Source organism: Ammospiza nelsoni, chromosome 7 (assembly GCF_027579445.1).
Source record: "Ammospiza nelsoni isolate bAmmNel1 chromosome 7, bAmmNel1.pri, whole genome shotgun sequence".
Taxonomy (NCBI): domain Eukaryota; kingdom Metazoa; phylum Chordata; class Aves; order Passeriformes; family Passerellidae; genus Ammospiza; species Ammospiza nelsoni.
The window spans coordinates 20783505-20796815 of NC_080639.1; the positions used below are offsets into that span (position 1 = coordinate 20783505).

Sequence of the window (13311 nt, forward strand, 5' to 3'; positions counted from 1 at the left end):
ATTTGCAGGATACATTATAAATCAGGGTGTCACTAACAGACAATCAGATTTGAACATTCCTTGCATAAAGGAGCTTGCCTATATCCCTGAGGAATACATCACTTAACTGTGTTTATGTGACAGTGTTGATATGCCTGGTTTTACATGAAAGTTAGGTAGCGTGTTATTTATGTCATCATAAATTCAGAAAATAGGTGGTTGTGCTTTATGTATACTGAGGTTATCTTCTCTGGACAGATCACTCAAAAGAATTGAAAGATGTGATTTTATTATGTGGTTATTAATTTAATCAGGAAATGGGATTTTTTTTTTCAGATTTGGATTTTGCTACTACTTCAGGTTTTTTCAGTGTTCCCCTCTCTGAGGTGCTGACAACAGATTAACATGAAACAGAACTCTCTTGAACCTAATTATGTTGTAGCTTATTGTTTTGAGGATCTATAAAACTGTTCACTCCCTTTTTATGAGGCTGTAGTCACAAGGAAAGGCCATAAACAGGGCCTTTTCTCTTTCCTATAGACTGGAGATTTCATTAGTTGACTCTAATAAAGGACTGATCCAGCTGCATTTGCACCTGGGAATGAATGCTTCTTTATCAGCTCTTAATCCTTAGTAGATCAAGCAGGAGAGAATGACAGCAGGATAGCTTTTGATCAGCCATAAATGTCTGAAATGTTAATTTTTTAAAACATTATTTGCTATTCAAATCTTGACTCAAGACATGCTTTCCTGTACTTCAGAGGAAATATTTTAAGTATGAGGGCATTATTAAAAAGCAAAACAAAACTGAGATTTTTCTATGCTTTCAAGCAATTACCACTGAAACAAGATTTCCACATCAGCTAAGGGAATTATTATTGTATGTTTTTAAATCCTCATACACTTGGGAGAGCACTAATGTTTAGCATATTTAGCCCTTAGATATAATGTGGAAAATGATGTCCCACCTTTATTTAAAGTCTATACTGCTTGGGAATTTAAAATTGATACATTCCTGCTAAATAGGTTTCTGTAGTGTATGTACTCTGAGACTTGTTTTGGTTATTTTTTCCTTTTTTATAACTATTTTTGTTTTGTTTGTATAATATACAAACACTAAAATTATTGGAATTTTCTAGCAGTTTAGTTTGAGATTTCTGTAATAGTTGAAGATGATTCTTTGCTTTTTTTTGTTTGTTTGACTGGGTATGTAGAACTCATATATATATTTAAATATTTTTGTAGTATGTTTTCTATTATTTTTCATATCATCATTTAATCTCCATGCTGCAAGGCAGTGGATAAACCAGAGTTCTTGCTGAGTGTCACGGTGTGTTTATGTGGCTGTCCTGCTGAGCTGTGTGTTCGGTGTTTTGGCGCAGGATGTGAGCGGGGGCAGTTCCGCTGTGGCGACGGTCGCTGCATCCCCGCAGACTGGAGGTGTGATGGGGCCAGAGACTGCTCGGATGACACAGATGAAGCTGGCTGCCGTAAGTGACACCATACAGAGCAGCTCCTTTGTAATCCCAGAAATGGGAGATTCCAGTGTGCTCAACTGTACCTATGGCACAAGAGTGAATATTGAATTGGGAGTTGTCATGAGATGCTCCAGAATCTATTTGAGTCATATTCCATGAGCTCGTTTGGCTTTGGTACACAGAAAATCAAGTAGTGCTCAGCTTCTAACATGACTTTAACCTTTTCTTAAAAATCTGACTGCCCAATAATGCAGTTTCATATTATGACTAATGTTCTAAGTAGATGTAGAAATTAATTGTATTTTGTTACTGTAGTAATCCTGAATATTGGATGTATATACAGCTACCACCAGCATCACTTGTACTCAAAATCTTTGGATTTTTCAGACTCTGGACAACTAACTGTACCTACTGTGCCCAAACTAGAGTAATGTTTAATTGTCTAGAGTTGATTGTGCTGTGTCAGCAGCTCACGGGCAACAATTTTATTCACATGATCTGTAATATCCATGCACTAAGATTCTCTGAATGGAAAAGTTGTGAAAATGAAGAATTGCCCTCCACAGTCTGTTTTTGGGAATTTGCTGGTATTTTACCTTTTCTAGTTCTTTGAGTCTTATGGATTGGTGCAATTATCAGTCCACTTACAGATTAGGCCAATTTTTGCCCTTCAGCTGATAGGGAGTGAGACTAATTCATATCTATTCTTTTTACCCTGTTATTTTTTTGCTGCTTGACCCATGTAAAAATTGGAGGCCATTGACATGGCTAGGCAGTCTGATTTGTTGCTTGAGGTCCAAAAAAAGCTTGTGTAGTCCTGGGTGAAGATGCCTCTAAACTGGCAAAACAAAATGGTGTTGTCCCACAGCAGTAATTAAAATTAAACTTCATTTTTTTGAGTTAGTTGTCCTTTAAAAACAATATGTTAATGTACCATAGGTAGTGGGGCACATGAGTGGCTAACAAGATTGTTTAAAACTGGTCTGAGGTTCAAATCATACTAAAATATTATTCTTTGGTTGTTGAAGCAGGAAAAAGTATGCATGAAGTACGTGTCTGTAGTATGTGATCAATTTTATCCCTCTAATTAGTTTACTACTGATGTTATTTTGTACTTTTCAACTCTAAATCTACAACTTGCTTTAATTTTCTCCCTCACACTTTGGTTAAATTGATATTTGTGCTTGCATATCATCCCATGAGCACAAAGTTGACCTTGTATTTCTGCAGAAACATAATCCTGAGAACAGAGATGATCAAGGCCAGAGTCCTGTTTACTGGACTGTGTTGGACTAGAGATTCTTCCTGGAGTATTAACTAGGGATGGAGTGAGCTGTGACATAGTTTCAAACCCTTATTTTGATCTTTCTCTTTAATGGTTCCCTGTTGTTTGTCTATTTGAAGAGTACAGAGTGGAGCTGGAACAACAGGATTCAGCTTGTTCTGCTCTGACCCTCACTTTTGCCTCATGAATTCACAGGGAAGAATTGTGAGCTTGTTTTGGGAGATCATGTTCTTACAGGGATAAAGCAACAGAGGTGGGGTGAGAGCAGTTGAACCAACCTCCTGTGAGACTGGGGAAGCTACTGTGACTATACAACAGTGAAAAAAAAGGTCTCTGCCTCTTTTGGGGTCTCCTTCTAGAGGAGTTTGTGTCTCCAGGAGAGGATATAAGGCTGAAGAGTCTATACAGGAGTTTACTGAGCTGAATTTTGCCTTTGAGCATCCTTTTGCTGGTCCACTTTCACCTCTCTGGTCGGTCCATTTTCTTTGATCTGTTAAATGCGTCATGTGTTTCATGGAAGTTACAATTCATTGACACTCGAATCTTAGACCTTCTTTTCCCTTATGTTATTATCTTTGAAAGTGCTTTCACAGATGTCTGTGAAATGACAGTTTTTTTCATTGCTTACACTAGCACAACCTACCTGTGAAGGAAATCAATTTCAGTGTCACACTGATGGGGAATGTATTCCACAGTCATGGGTTTGTGATGATGAGGAGGATTGTGAAGATGGCTCAGATGAACACCAACAATGCCGTGAGTATTTTAACTTCCAGTGTTATACCAGCTTTGTGAAATAATGTAATTTACTGGCAGTATATTGACAATATAGAGAAACAAGCCCTCTGTAAGTACAGAAGCCTCTCTGTGGTATTTCTAGAAATAAAGTATTCTGAAGTAGATAAAATACAGAAAATATGTCTAAAAAGATATCTCCAGGTTTTGAAATCTGAAAATTACTCATGCTTCTTTTAGTTAAAAAGAGAAAAAATATAAAGTGTATACTAGTTTTATACTTAATAAAAAGTTTACTAATTTTCACCATTAAAAAATTGGTGAAATACAAATATTTCTTTATGTGCTCTATCCATTGGCTAGCAAAATTCACAGTGGCATCTCAGAACTATCTATAATCAAAATTTAATTATTTTTAGATGACTTTGAAATATATTTGTATATAAAACAGGATGAATTATCAATAATCAGCAAACATTGGCCAGTACTGCATTAGTTTTAGCAATGCTATTGGTAGCATTATTATTTAGAATTAACAGAGCCATTCTTTCTTCACACTCAGAGGGGAGAAATATCTATGGTCTTGGTGTCTGATGGGAGTCTAGTCTTTCATTATCATTTGGACAGCTTAAACTTAGAACATAATTCTGATTAGTATTTCACTTTAAGTGTGCTAAACAGTGTATTATTCATGTCTGAATTGCTGTTTTCAAGTAAAGTGTTTAGCGTTCTCTGTACAGTTTAGGTCAAGAAAATAGTTTAACAGCCTAACTGCCACAGCCATAGGCTTTGCTCTTTTCTTAGTATTGATAGACAAATAAAATATGTTACTCTGGCTTAGAATTTCATGACTAAGCATTTGAAGGGCTATAAGTACATGCCAAAGTGGTGAACAGTGAATTGAGCTGATTACTGCACCAAATTACATTCTCCGCATTATTGCATAAGACAAGAGAACAAATGTAGTGTTCTGAAGGATGGTTTTTCTGCCCTTTCTAGTATTAGAACTTACTCTAAGTGATAAAGATAAGATTAATTTATTTTCATTTTGATTGTGTGTATAATTTTTTGATAACTTCTTTGAACTGAACAGCTCTGGAGCTACTCACCAACCCCTGGGGAGGTTAAAATGTTTATTTTGGAAGGATTTTGCTCACAGACTTGCTTTTTGATTTGTATCTTGATCCCATATTAATCCACTGGGGATGGAAATTTTTGAATGATAGATAACTCCCTTTTGCTTCCCTCTTCCTCTGAGAAGGAGTCAGCAGAACTTCTGGTTATGTTTTAACTAAAGAATCTGTAGATACAAAATGCAAAATGAGCAAAAGCTCTGAGTTTGACCTTGGAACTGGGTCACTGTAACATTGTTCACCATGTACTGGTTAATCATGAATGTCAGTATCTACACAGTGGCACTGTGCTGCTGCCATTTTTGAGTCATCTCCTGGTATTTGTCCATGTTGTTCTAAAGGGATTTTTTCTCTCAGTGTTTGGGAAAGCTAGAGATTTTTCACCTTGAAATATTAAAACTTTTTCTTGGGAAAGCTGTCTGACAGCTCTGGAAGTCATAAATGCAGAAAATTGTTTTACTTGACTGTCGTGCTCTTGTTTGTCCTCATGACACTAGTATCCCAGTAGCTGATCTTATTTTAGGAACTCTGCTGACAGAAGGCAGCAGAGAATGCCCCTGCAGAGCAGCAGATAACAAGATGCCAATGTATAGACTGGAATGGTGTTGAGAAACAACATGAGTTTGAAAGAAACAAATGTGCAGGGGCAGAGGGAAGAGAAAGTTAGTAGTAAGCCTGTCCTTCAACTGTATCTTCACAGATTCGTGTTAGTTTGCCTAAGAACTGGAAGTGTAATTCAGCTGTAGTGGAGTCAAAGTAGAAGTGAACAGTTTTATGTGATTGCTTTTTCCTGACAGCTGTCAAGAGAAGAGACATAATCATTCTCAATCCTCCATTAGTTACATATGCAAACTATTCCTGACTGCTGAGGCCCTGGCTGTATTAGAAAACAGTGCCTTACCTCCAACACTGCTGTGTTTACATTGTGACATTCCAGTTGACTGATAGCTTGGACCTACTGACAGATTTTGACCCAGTAAATACAATTATAGAAAACTTTAAATCAGTGAGAATTGATAATTTAATGTTTTAGGCAAAATAATTATAGGGAGGTACTTTTAACCTAGGTCAGTTCTTCAGTGGAGAAAAGCAGTGACCTTGCAGTCTGCAGGAGCCCTCCAGAGCTATGCTGTGGTGTGTGCTTGTCAAGTGTTCTTTAATCCTCTTGAGTACACCAAGATACAGGGGGAGAAAGCGTTACACCGATATTTATGAGAAAGATGAAGTAGGTAAAGAGGAAGGAGAATATTTTTCCTGATAAGAAGCCCTGTTTGCCAGGAAGGACTGACATGTGCCTGTTTGTTGCAGCGGGGAGGACGTGCTCGAGTCAGCAGTTCACGTGCTCCGATGGCCAGTGCGTGCCGGGCGCGTACCGGTGCGACCGCGTGCAGGACTGCTCCGACGGGACGGATGAGAGAGGCTGCCGTGAGTGTTCACCCCTAGCACGAGATCTGCTTTCATCTCATCTCTCTGGGGCATTTTAATACATTTGTAAGATTAAAGGGCTTGTTGATAGACAGGATGACCACAATATGCTTTTTGTTACAAGAGTTTCATTTCAGATTCTTCTGTGTATTAGAGCTGATGTTCTGATACAGATCTGTTGCCACAGAACTCAAGTGCAAGCTGTCAGCACAGGATCAGATCATATTGTTTCTCATTGTCTGAAAGATAATTAATATTGCACAGTACAAAGGCAACCATGTTTAGTTGTCTTATGGCTTTGAGACACTCGGAGCTAACTTTGCTGAAGTTTTCCAAGTTGTTTTTGCATACTTTTAAAATCAGTAGTAGTTATAGCCTGTACAGAAAAGCAAAATTTGACCCCAAATGACTTATTTGAGGAGATTTGATATCTTCAAAAGCATTTTATTCTAGACTGCAGCTTCTTGTGGAGATGATTTAGTCATATTGTACTCAGATGAGTTGTTTATATTGTCCATCACCAAAATGCAGATGGACAAGTAGTTTTTTTCTCTCTACCTTCCCCAGAGTTGGGGCTGCCTGTCTGGTGACAGTCTCCCTAAATTCTGGCCTAGGTTGAATATTGATGGAAAGGAAAGCTGGCCACAGAATAGAGACCATGTTTTTCAGGAATGCTTTTGTCTAATACCTCCCCAACTGTGTAACAGACATGTCTGTTCATTGTTAGTCTTAAGGAAAGGCTTCACACATCCTGAGTGACTTCTAACATCTCAGCTGCTATTCCAGCTGTTAGAAGGTAGCGTGCCTTTGGGAAACAGACATAACTGGAAACTCCACTTAGGACCAGGCCCAGGGCAGGAGGTGGGGGAAGAGGCTGGGGTGGTAATGGATGGACAAAGAAGCAAGAAATTAAATTTGGTTAATGCTATGCTTGGGGGAAAAAAGGGCGTATGCCTATGCTGTGTAAAGGAAGACTGTATGGTCATCTGACTGCTAATGTGGTTTATCCTTAACTCACAAATGGCTGAAATTGTCCCTGTGTAGAATGAAAAGGTATTTAGGACTATATGATATTCTGGAATAAAATGTTGTTAAGTCGTCCAGCTTGGAATTTTTCATGTGATAGATCCATAGTCACTTCTGGTCACCAATACAAATGGCTAAAAGCCAAGATCCAAAGTACCCCATCTCATTGCTGGAAGAATATCTTCTGTAGACTAGCATTTTTTTCTCTTAAAGTTTAGAGTAAGAAATTAAGTTGAAAACTTAATTTGGTAAATCTGTTACACATGAAAAAAATCCTGAAGAAAAGATATCTGTTTTAAAAATGTATTATCTGTGAATTAAAGAACTGGAACTGCTGAGCATCTCTGAGATACCTGTGAGTAGTCATTTAATACAGTATGGAACAGCCAGGTGCCATGGTGTGATTGTTATAATGCAGAAAATCTGTGTCAATCTGGAGTGGAGTCCTAAGCATGATACTTAAAAGTCTTTTTTCAAACTAGAAGCTGCTGTGGTGTTTGAAAATTGAAGTACACATTTTATTTCATGTTACACATTCTCAGCTAGGTAAATTAAAAAGGCAGTTAGGAAAGGGCCCTCTAGATACATTAACAGTAGCACTCCACTGCTGTGGGGGAAAGGCAGTCATTGCTGCATCAGCAAATGGGCCCCATGACTGTTGTGGGGGCAGCATATTAGCCCAAAGGAGAGGGACTGCCTCCTGTCATTCAACAGCCTCCACTCTGGTTTATTAGAATATGTGCTGACAGTCCCTCTGAGACAGAAGAATGACTGTGACTTGGAACCTTGAAAGCAGTTAGACTAGTTTAAAGAAATGCGACAGTGCTGAAGGCAAGAGGATCCAAGAAGAATGTAATGACAAGACTCTTGAGGAAGGCTGCTTAATTTTATTCCCTTTTATTCCCTTTTTTCCCTTTTATTTTGTCTTTGCAAGGCCTGGAACTTTCAACAGAAGCCATAAAATAAAATTTACAAATTGGGGATTTTATGATTAACTGTGTAGTTAATAGTTATAGTATTAGTGTACTAGCATATTAGTTTTGGAGCAGATTCTAAAACTTGCTTTGAATGTTCATTTCCCCCAGTGTTTAATGTATTTCCTTTTCCACATTATCTGATATAAACAAATGTGAGAGGAATAGTGCTATTTTGGCCTTTTTCTTTGTCACTAAATTCCCCTTATTTAATTTGAACTAAAAGCTTTCATTAATGAAAGTGAAACATCCATGAGCAACAGAAGAATAAAGCTATTTATAATTGATTCTGGTGTTTCATGGAGCATAACAAAATGGAAACTTAGGTCTCTTTACTTATGCTTTGCACTCACTCATCTGTCAGAAAGCAGATTTAGATTGTAAAGAAGATATAGTTTTATTCCTGAATAAATTACATTATATAAGAAAGTAGTCAAATGTAAAATGTCACCAATCTAAAGTAAGTCTGCAATTAAACATGTAAAAAGCCAGAACAAAGGAATTCAGAGCCTTAGTCCATTTTATTGCTAATGGGATTAACAGCAAGGGAAATCTGCCCATGCAGAGACTAAGATAAACATCAGAACAAATGCTTCAGCTACAGGTCATACAATGAGTGCACTGAAGCTGTTTTGATTTCATAAAATTATGTCTTTTAGGTTTTTTTGAATACACATATCAGGCTGTTTTCTAGCTTTTTGAATGGTCAGCAGCTAGTAAATGCTTTAATTTTAAAACTTTAGAAACAGAATGGAATGGCAGATTATTTGGGGTAGCAAGCACTTTTTGGGAGTAGGCAGGCAATTTTATTGTTACATACTTTATTTCTTTCAGTTAAAATAGAATTCTCTCTCCTGCCTCAGCTTCATAGCTGAGAAATGAAAATCCCAGCAGCGTCCATTTTGCTTTGCTGTGACAGAGCAACCTTTCTGAATACTGCTCTGGTAGCTGAGCACTGCACTGAAGCTGTGAAGGAGAAAAGGACAGTACTTTAAAGACATGTTGTTCAAAGCTAGTGGGCTGAGCGTTTTCCAAGATACACTGGATTTTTGATTCTAATTTTGATGTTGAGCTGCTGCCATAGGTCAGCTGCCTAACCTGTGAATTCCTGCCTCTTGTTTGCTATGCTAAATAGCTGTTGTGGTCAGGAAGTGGGCAGCCAGGTCTGGGATTAATTTGCAGAGACCATGGTTAAAGTGAACAGAGATCAAGAACTGAGGAGATCATAAGGGATGTAGTCCAAGAAAGTAGAAAAAGGCCATAGTCAGAGACTAGTATTCTGGGTATTGGACAAATTACATCTAGCAGCTATAGGATGAGGGAGAAGTTCAGGCTGAAGGAAATATCTCTGCCAGGAAGAGTTTGGGACAGGGAAGTAGCAAAACTGGAGCAATCTAAGGCAGGCAGCCAAAGACTAGAGTCTCAGGGATCAAAATCAGGAATTAAGGCCAGGAATGAGGGTCTGGTCTCTCTGCCAGCTCTGAAAGCATCTCTGCTATGAACACTGCCTGGTATCATGCAGCTCATAGGACTCTTAGGCTTGGAGAAAGTCTCCCTCCTGGTGTCTGGTAGGCTGTGAGCTGTCTGGGCAGTGCTTTGACCACTGTGAGGTGGTGACTCATGGCAGTGAACCAAAGAGTTTTAATTAACTTTTTTTTTTTGTAAAATGTTTTTACATGTTGCAATAAAAGACACTTGTTAGTAGGAAATTGCCTTTTTTCTTTTCCTTTTATTTCTACTGCTTGTAACATGGGTTAGGGTTATAGTAGCTTGCACTGCTGACTATGAGAGAAATCAGCTTGTGCTGAATCAAATACTAGTTGCAACTATTTCTTCTTGCTGTTTTTGTATGGATTTATTTCCAGTTTGCAGAACAGAAGTGTTAGGCAGAGTGCAAAATTATGGAGGTTTAGCAATCCCTGTGACATAGGTTTCAAACATCTTCCATGTGTCCATTGAAAGATGCCATTAAATATGTTCACAAGTGTTGCTTCAAAACAGTTACAAGGAGCAAGGTGCTTCATCTGCCATTTGTGCTGGTGTTTGCCAGTTATTTATGTTTTGCAACAGAAGTGTTGGCATGCATCAGGGAGACAGATTGTGTAGAAGTATTTTGGTTAAAAAAAAGCCTGAGGGGAGGGGAGAGAAAGAAGAGCTCCCTTTCTTTCAGAGCATTGCAATGAACATGGGTGACAAACATTCCCCCTGTTTTCACTAAGGTCATATTATCTTCTAGGAATTGTCATGACTACATTTCTTCTTTTTAGTTTTCTGGAAAGTTAGCCGCAGGTTTTTGGGAGGCGAAGGTAAAGGAAACAGTGCTTATTTTGGAGGCTATTGACCATTCAAAACAAGGTGAAATAAAACAGTGTTTATATTTTTTTCTGTCCCTTCACTTTTCTTTTAATGTTGTGTTCACATTGTCCCCTTTCACTTTCTTGTACAGTGTAATCCCAGACCTCCTTAGGTGCAAACTAGCTACCTTGTTGTCCTTTTAACTCAGAACCTAATCCTTCCTTTTCGCTCTTTCTGGTCCATTTGTCGCCAATGTAGAAAGAAAATAAAGTTCCATTGCCTGGAAGGCAACCCCTTCAAGTCAGTCCCAGAGCACTCAGACTTTTTCCATATGCTCCCTATAACAGAGACAGTAGGATCAATTTCTCTGTGTGTTATCAGTTCTTGCTTGGCTGTGGGATTTTATACTCAAATGCACTGATCTTGGATGAGGGGTGTATAGAGAATTCTTAGTTTAAATAAAAATAAAAATAAAAGCTAGGAAATGTTTGTTTTGCAAGCCCCAAATGCAGTGACTGATGCAAGACCTTTCCACTTAAATTTAAAATGTTGTGATACTCACTTTCCAACTTCATTTGCTGGAGAGCTGTTCATTAAGCTGGATTGTACAGGTCATTCTGTTAAGGGAATTAGTCCCATTTCTCCCCTCTTGCTGCCAAGGTTCAGATTCTTCTTTTACCAAGTCCCCATTTGGTGATAGGGCTAGAAGAACTAAGCGCATGGCTCCTGTCTTCTAAATTTTGGAGAGAAAGAAAGGGAGTTTATGTCCTGGGGTTTTTACAATTGCAAGGACAGCCATTCCTTTCAGATATCCCAGTATTGTTATGAAGTTCTATTTTGGCTTCCTTCATTCTCACAGCATTGAGCCCTCACAGAAGCCAGCATTTCTTCCTTGATTCTTTTCCTTTTCTACTTCTCCTTACATAAAACTAACCCAGGTACTGAGGAGCTGTCCTGATGGCATGGATGCTCCTGAACCATGCATTGCATTGGCTACAGCCTTTGGTGCAGCTCACCGCTTTGGCAATTTTAATGAAGCTTAATTTTTAATGCCCCAAATAATTAAAACCAATTTAATAAAATAATATGCTATAAGGTACAAAGAGTACAATCTGCAGTGCAGATGCAGTGAAAAATATCTTTCAGATCAGTGAGCAGTCTGTGATCAGAACTATAACTTACTAACCTTGGTTTATTGACAAGGGATTGGAAATGAGATTACCTGTACAGAGTTAAAAATTATATTAACCTCTGTCAGGCTTTTCAAAGAATTAAAATAAAGAATCTGTACACCAGTTTTGAAAAGAGAATAAGAGAAAAAAAGCATTTGTTCATATTCTAGTAAAACACCAATTCGGTCAGAATGAATATTTTGAAGTATCTTCAAAGCATCTTTACTTCCAGAGTATCTTGGCTCTTCTTGGTATCTTTTTATAGTGATTGTGTTTATAAAATACACTAAACTTTATAATATAATAAAGATTTTGCTAGGCTGAGGGCATTTCCAGACCTGCTGCTGGAGAGAAGATTTTGACAAAGTTTTTCTTCTTGTAAGGGAGTTTAATATAAGCTTGAGAAAAATCTTATTACTGGCTAGATTCTTAGTCTGCCTGGGCATTCTTGAAGAAACAGGCAGTGCAAGGCAATGGGTTCAGTTGTTTATTTCCTTGACATCAGTCCATTGGAAACAGTTTGGAACATCACTGGAGGTATTTCTGTGAGATGTGAAGAAAAGTGAGGAAAATTACAAAACTATCCATTATAAATCCCATGGAAGCTTTTCTACTCCATAGAAAATACCTTGTACTCCTCCTTTTCTTCCATCTGCCCTATAATACAGTGTACTGCCGTAGCTGGTTCTGCTGGCCTCATAGAACTGCTCATGGTTCCTCCCTGTGATGCCTTCTCTGCTTTCAGACAGGGAAAAAGCATAAATTCCATGGTGAACTTAAAACTTGGCCCCACGTCAGGCCTTTTTTTAGTCCTTTCTGTTGGCAGAAGTAACAGTTCAAACCCATTATTTCCAAAGCATTATGAGTTTTATCTGAGCCTGACTGGAGCAAGAAAATTATGTATTAGAAAGGTGACTGTCTGGTTGAGAAGTGGGACCAAAGAATGCTTAGAGAGCATGTTGGCATTGTCAGACTTTGAGAATGGAAGACTGGGAACTATCCCTAGAAGGCCACAGGCAGCAATGCTGTAGCTGGCACCCTGCTAATCTGTAACTACTGTTCTTCGCTCAGGCACGCACTGTTCCTACGTGCAGGTTGCCACCTTACATTAACTGCAGTGAAAGCAAATGAACTGTAAAGGAATCAGCTGGGGAGATAGTCTGGCTGGACCTGTAGTGGACATGAACACACCTAATTATTCTCTCATTTTAACATTTAAAAGCAGTTTGCCACTATCTGGAAAAATTGCAGGTTTCTTTATATCTGCTTGAAGCAATTTTATAACCCATGTTTTGGATTCCAAGGAATCCAATGAAATATGAATGAAAATGTGTCTAAGTGAGAGCCTTCTCTATCTGCTTTATTAACTCTTAGAAAAGTAAAATGGCATAAGAATTCAGACTGAAAATCTAAGAGATGAAAAATTTTTTTTGTCTCTTCTGCGTCTCAAATTCATTTATCTTGTATATAGAGACAAAGGTTCAAGAAATTTGATTTCTAAAATTACCATTTCTTTGCTCTCTTACTTGCCATTTAACTGAAAAATATAAGTTTTGTCTACATAGCAACAACATAAACTATGAGTTCGTGTTCTCCTACTCAACTCTAGCATGTGCATATGCCTAATTTGTTGGATACTTCCATGAGCTCACTGACTGCTTGTATGAATAAGTGTTGTCAGAATTTGTTTTAATTTGAAACATTGAAACAATCCCTTGCATTTGCATATAGGTCATCTATATAAGTAGAATATCCAAAACCTAGAAAGCCATTATTTCTGCAGAATCTCTTTTCTTTTGTGAAAGGGGA

General features: G+C 38.1%; 1 protein-coding gene across 1 annotated transcript in view; it reads left to right on the forward strand.

The window, feature by feature from the left end:
• LRP2 (LDL receptor related protein 2) overlaps positions 1-13311 on the forward strand; it is a 110519-nt gene that overhangs the window by 13769 nt on the left and 83439 nt on the right. Inside the window, exons 2-4 of the mRNA XM_059475769.1 lie at positions 1362-1469; positions 3376-3498; positions 5919-6035. Coding sequence (XP_059331752.1) covers positions 1362-1469; positions 3376-3498; positions 5919-6035 — 348 coding nt within the window. The remainder of the gene's footprint in view (positions 1-1361; positions 1470-3375; positions 3499-5918; positions 6036-13311) is intronic.